This window comes from Monopterus albus, unplaced genomic scaffold (assembly GCF_001952655.1).
Source record: "Monopterus albus unplaced genomic scaffold, M_albus_1.0 scaffold477.1, whole genome shotgun sequence".
NCBI classification, from domain to species: domain Eukaryota; kingdom Metazoa; phylum Chordata; class Actinopteri; order Synbranchiformes; family Synbranchidae; genus Monopterus; species Monopterus albus.
The window spans coordinates 86,617-88,810 of record NW_018128357.1 but is presented as its reverse complement, the minus strand read 5'-3'; the positions used below and the strand labels follow the sequence as shown (position 1 = coordinate 88,810).

At 40.3% G+C, this 2,194-nt stretch overlaps 1 protein-coding gene across 1 annotated transcript in view; it reads right to left on the bottom strand.

Annotated features, from left to right (window-relative positions):
* Positions 1-317: 317 nt before the first annotated feature.
* The window catches only part of sarnp (SAP domain containing ribonucleoprotein), a 5,377-nt gene continuing 3,500 nt past the window's right edge, over positions 318-2,194 (bottom strand). Inside the window, exons 5-11 of the mRNA XM_020587738.1 lie at positions 2,008-2,059; positions 1,749-1,822; positions 1,082-1,116; positions 969-994; positions 796-864; positions 587-673; positions 318-423 (exon numbers count right to left, since the gene is read on the bottom strand). Of these exons, the coding sequence (XP_020443394.1) occupies positions 382-423; positions 587-673; positions 796-864; positions 969-994; positions 1,082-1,116; positions 1,749-1,822; positions 2,008-2,059 (385 nt within the window). The 3' untranslated portion in view covers positions 318-381. The remainder of the gene's footprint in view (positions 424-586; positions 674-795; positions 865-968; positions 995-1,081; positions 1,117-1,748; positions 1,823-2,007; positions 2,060-2,194) is intronic.

Genomic DNA, 2,194 nt, shown 5'->3' with positions numbered 1-2,194 from the left:
GACAGCAGCGAAGGTCCTATTGTTGGATGAGCAGTAAAATCGAGAATGAAGAGTAAAAGATAATTAGCAACTTCTCAGTCGCACATGTACACACAGCCCTCTAGGTCCCACATCAAAAGTCAGGGAAATGAAAAGAGTCACCCTTATTTCGCAGCACTGAGAAAAATGATGTTCCAATAAATGGAACAGTTAAGCTCAATAAATAATAAAGAACTGTTTAAACTTTGTTTTTTGAACATTTCAATAATCTAACTCCACCATTTATCTAGGTATTTAATTATACTTTTGATTTACAGGAACCCTAGGTGTTGTTTGTCATCTTCAGAAATCTCTGAAGCCATAAAAAAACACTTTACAAAAAGAAAAAAACTAAAACGGTATTTACACATTCCCAAATCTTTCAGCACGTTTCATTTTCTTTGCCTGTAGAGAAACAAGAAAACACTGATATCAATATACATTCTCTTTTTCTTCATTCATTCATTCACTCTGGTCTTCTCATGTGTAACTGCTTTGTGACAAAATACAGCAGGCTACTACTGTCAGGCAAGTCAAACAACAACAAAGGAATAGGGGGAAAAGTGACCTCCACGTCGTCTGCACCAGCTGAAGCTGCACCCATCAAGATCCCGAACCTCTCCTTCCTCTTCTTCAGCTTCTCATCCTCCTCAATCTGGAAAAACAGGTAGAAATATGATGTAAACAAAAAACTGGAGAAACATAAAGTCACCTTTAGAGTGTAGTCTCAACATGAATCCGTGTGCACTGTGAGAACAAGCACGAGCTCAGAGTCACCTTTTGTGAAATGGACGAGACATTCATGCCAAATCTTTCTGCTCTCTGCTTCAGCTTGTCCATGTTCACCTTAGTGACAGAAACATTGTAAGACAAAAGTTAAAACAAGTTAAATGACGGACTAAAGAAAAGTGTCAGCTAAATGATGTACAAATGAGGTTTGGAACACTTACAGCAGTTTTACTGTTTGCAACGAGACCTGTTTGGGGGACAAACAGCAGGTAGGAAACAAATGAGACCTTTAACATTCAACATTAGCAAAACATGTTAAAGTGTAACTACAGACCTGCTGAGGGGCTGGAGGCAGTAGGCAAACCAAACCTGAGGAACAAAAGCAGAATAATGTCAACATGGCTGGGTACACTAATTTTTACTTGAAAATTAAGTCCAGTTTATACCAACTTCAGTCTTATTATCACTTTAGGCCATCATTTCTTTCAGTTATGACAACACCAGTATCAAAGTCTGAGGCCACAAAATGGTGGTTTGCTCCTTCTGGGTTGGGGGTGAGTTGCTACTCTGAGTAAAGGAATTCAAGTAAGTGAGGGTCCACCAGGAGGAGCATCATTTCTTTCAGTTATGACAACACCAGTATCAAAGTCTGAGGCCACAAAATGGTGGTTTGCTCCTTCTGGGTTGGGGGTGAGTTGCTACTCTGAGTAAAGGAATTCAAATAAGTGAGGGTCCACCAGGAGGAGCTGGAATACTGGGGAGAGGGAGCTCTGACTAGCTTGTTTAGCACACAGCCAACACAACCTGGCTATGGATAAGCCGCAGAAAGTGCATGGATGGACTCAAAGTAATCGCTGCTGTAGTGGTGTGGTATTTGTTGTATTTGTTGTATTAAATTAATAATATAACTCCTTGGAAAGTCAGAACCTTGGAAATAAGATTTGTACTAAACTAGAATGATCCTTTAAAAGACACTCAGAACAGGCTTTTTCAGGGCTCACCGTGCGGCACGAATGGCTTTCTTGCTTTCTGCTGAAGCAGGCAAGTTGAAACGTTCAGCTCTCTTCTGTAGTCTCTGTTAAACAGAAGGTAAAATTAAAAACTGAATTTATTCCCTTGCTTGTACAGAATTTCCTAGTGTTTTCCTAGTTACGTGTGTGTGTGTGAGAGCTCAGACATCACTTCCACATCTTTGTGGTAAAATATGTAGGCTGAGGCTTCCGATCAAATTATTAGTGCACGCAAACATGTCATACGTACTTCACTGGCAGACGACGGAGGACTTATTTTCACCACCTTCTTTTCAGTAGGCCTGGAAAAATAACATGGAAAGAAGTGGAACAACCAAAGATTCTTTAGTGGTGAACCCTAATAACCCATTACATACCCCTAGTTGCCTCTGGTGGCCAGGCAGCAACTAATGGTGTTGCCATCAGTAAGAAATTTC